This window comes from Hemiscyllium ocellatum, chromosome 2 (assembly GCF_020745735.1).
Source record: "Hemiscyllium ocellatum isolate sHemOce1 chromosome 2, sHemOce1.pat.X.cur, whole genome shotgun sequence".
Classification (NCBI taxonomy): domain Eukaryota; kingdom Metazoa; phylum Chordata; class Chondrichthyes; order Orectolobiformes; family Hemiscylliidae; genus Hemiscyllium; species Hemiscyllium ocellatum.
This window is the reverse complement of record NC_083402.1, coordinates 40893497-40896375: the sequence shown is the minus strand read 5'-3', so window position 1 is coordinate 40896375 and position 2879 is coordinate 40893497. Positions and strand designations below refer to the sequence as shown.

Sequence of the window (2879 nt, the reverse complement as noted above, 5' to 3'; positions counted from 1 at the left end):
GATCACATTGAATATTTGGAGCAGGTTCAACAGACCAAACTGTTTACTCCTGTTCCTCTTTCTGGTTGTTCTTCTGTTTATATTCATTTGAAAGTTGAACTCTGGTTACTATTTAAAATCTGGTCCTAAAAATTGTAATTCTGCAAAATTCTTCAATACTGCAGTACATCTGATCATTCATTAAAAAAACTGATTTTTTTCTAATTCATAGTCTAAAATAAAAGTAGGCGATTGTGGCCACTGGAAACCTGACATTAAAATTGATTAGATGTTTAAAAGTCAATGGCTAACATATTTCCCTCTGTTTCTCTGTTGTTTCGTTCTGATGGTTGCTGTGTATTTCCAGCTTTTTCTATGTTTGTTGATCAGTATTTTTTGTGTGGTGCCCACACTATTTTAGAGGCAAAATAATAATGATTAGATCTCATGTATGCTAAAATAAAACTTGTTGCAATATTTATTTAAATTCACAGATTCAGTCATTTCACATTGAAGAACATTTCAATTCTGAGGAGTTGATAATGCGCACTGTTCCAGCATTGGAGAGGATCGAGGGAGATGGAAGCTCTTATAAAACGGGATTCTTTCTACTTATATTTGGAGTTTCCTTTCTATCCGCTGGAGTCATTATTGCTACCTTTGGGTTCCAGTCATGTGATCGTAATGGTGGCAGCTGCAATGTGATTCTAAAGGCAACCGGACCAAGTTTGTGTGGCATTGCATTGGTATTCTTACTCCTAGCGCGATCCAAGTCTCTGGTGAATCTGAGGCAGCTGGCCCAATCAGCAGATCAAAGATGCTTTCTGTCATGCAGTGAGCAGGACACTTTTGCTCGTTTCCTTATTTTTGGCATCCTCTTTTGTTTCAGCGGAGTGCTGTTGACTATGATCGGAGTTTGGGCAATCAGCTGCCCTGGCACCAAGGAAGGTGAAGGATTCAATTTAAAGAGTAAAACTAATGGAAATGAGAAATGTAAACTACTCTTCTTGCAAATTATGGGCCCAGTGGTAACATTTATTGGTATTTGCTTCTTGCTAATTGCCCATGTCAAAAAGAAGGTAACATTAAATCCAGAAGAAGAATGCCCATCCAGAAGTAATCAACAGCCACATAGATCAGGACCATGTCAAATAGCAATAGGTAAGTGAAGTGATTAAAGCTGATGCTTACCTGTGAGTTATACACCATTGCTCCTTCCTAAAGTAAATAATTAGAGTGTAGTCAGTAATAAAAAGAACTTGTGTTTCTACATTATTTTGCGCATTCCAAATCATTTTGCAGCTAATGACTATTTTTTGACTGTAGTTACTGCTTTAACGTAGAGAAATATTTGCAACAGGTCTTCTCATCCATGACAATAACATTACAAGTAACAGAGTGGGCCAAGAACTGTGTATCCCATCTTTCATCTCTGTCTAAGTCCTCATCCATCATGAACACAAATTTGTTGTTCATAGAAAATAGAAACAGGAATATGCTTTATAAGGTACCACACGTTTGGCTACTGAATAAGACATGAGCCCATAGTGTTTGAGGTGGTATAATATCATAGAAAGTGCATTGGCAAACTAAGAGAAGTCTGCAAGTTTGGATAAGGGGGATATTTTCAGGCTGGCAACTTGTGACTAGTGGTATACCATAGGGATCAGAACTGGGAGCCACAATTATTTACAATAAATATTCATGACTTGGATGAGATCAAGTGAATACATTGTAGCCAGGTTTGTAATGACACAAAAAGAAGTGGAAAGACAAGTGTAATGACAGATCGAGTCTGTGGAGAGATATGGACAGGTTAAGTGAGTGGGCACAAACTTGGCAAATGGAATATAATGTGGGAAATATTGGTATTTTGGCAGGAAGAACTGAGGAGCTGAATAGTATTTAAATGGAGAAAGACTACAAAACGCTATAATACAGCAGGGTTTGGGAGGCATTGTCCATGAATCAACAAAAGCCAGCATCCTAATTCAGTGGGTAATAGGAAAGGCAAATGGAGTGTTGGCTTTATATCAAAGGGAATGGAATACAAAAGGAGGGTGGCCTTGCTAAAACTATACCAGACCACAGCTGTGAACTGTTTTAGACCCCTTATCTAAGGCAAAGTTAGGAATCACACAACATCAGGTTATACTGCTCCTTCATCAGGTGGTTGAAGGAGCAGCGCTCCAAAAGCTAGTGCTTCCAATTAAACTTGTTGGACTATAACCTAGTCCTGTGTGATTCTTAACATTGTATACCCCAGTCCAACACCGTCATCTCCAAATCATGTCCAAGGCAACGTATCCTGGCATCCAGAGGAGGTAGTACAGGGAGGATTCACTAGGCTGATACCACATGTAGACGGTTTGTCATATGAGAACAGCTTGAGTGGGTTGGGCCTGTGCCCACTGGAATATAGAAGAATGAGAGACAATCTCTAACAGAAATGTACAATATTCTTAGGGAATTTGACAGGAAAGGTTGTTTCCTCTTGTGGGAGAATCTAGCAACAGAGGCATAATTATAGAATAAGGAGTCACACATTTAAGATAGTCATGAGGAGGAATTTCTTCCCTCAGAAGGTTATAAATCTTTGGAAGTCTTTACCATTGGGGGCTGTTAAGGCTGGGTCATAAAGTATATTCAAAACTGAGATAAAGAGATTTTTAATCAGCAAGGCAATTAAGGATTATGAGGAAAAGGTGGAAAAGTGAATGATGGAGAAGACTCAATCGGCTGAATGGCCTATTTCTGCTGCTACGTCTTTTGGTTTTAGGCAATTAAGGCCATTGAGCCTACTCTGCCAAACAAACAGATCATGCCTAATCATCTCTATGCCATTTTCTCCCACTAACCTTCTACCTCTTCATGCCATTTGTCTTCACAAATTTGGCAAC

The 2879-nt window shown here is 38.9% G+C and overlaps 1 protein-coding gene across 1 annotated transcript; it reads left to right on the top strand.

Annotated features, from left to right (window-relative positions):
* The first annotated feature begins 521 nt into the window (after positions 1 to 521).
* LOC132821438 (transmembrane protein 171-like) lies at positions 522 to 1148 on the top strand. Its single transcript, XM_060834029.1, has one exon. The coding sequence runs from the start codon at positions 522 to 524 to the stop codon at positions 1146 to 1148; it is 627 nt and encodes a 208-aa protein (XP_060690012.1).
* Positions 1149 to 2879: the final 1731 nt, after the last annotated feature.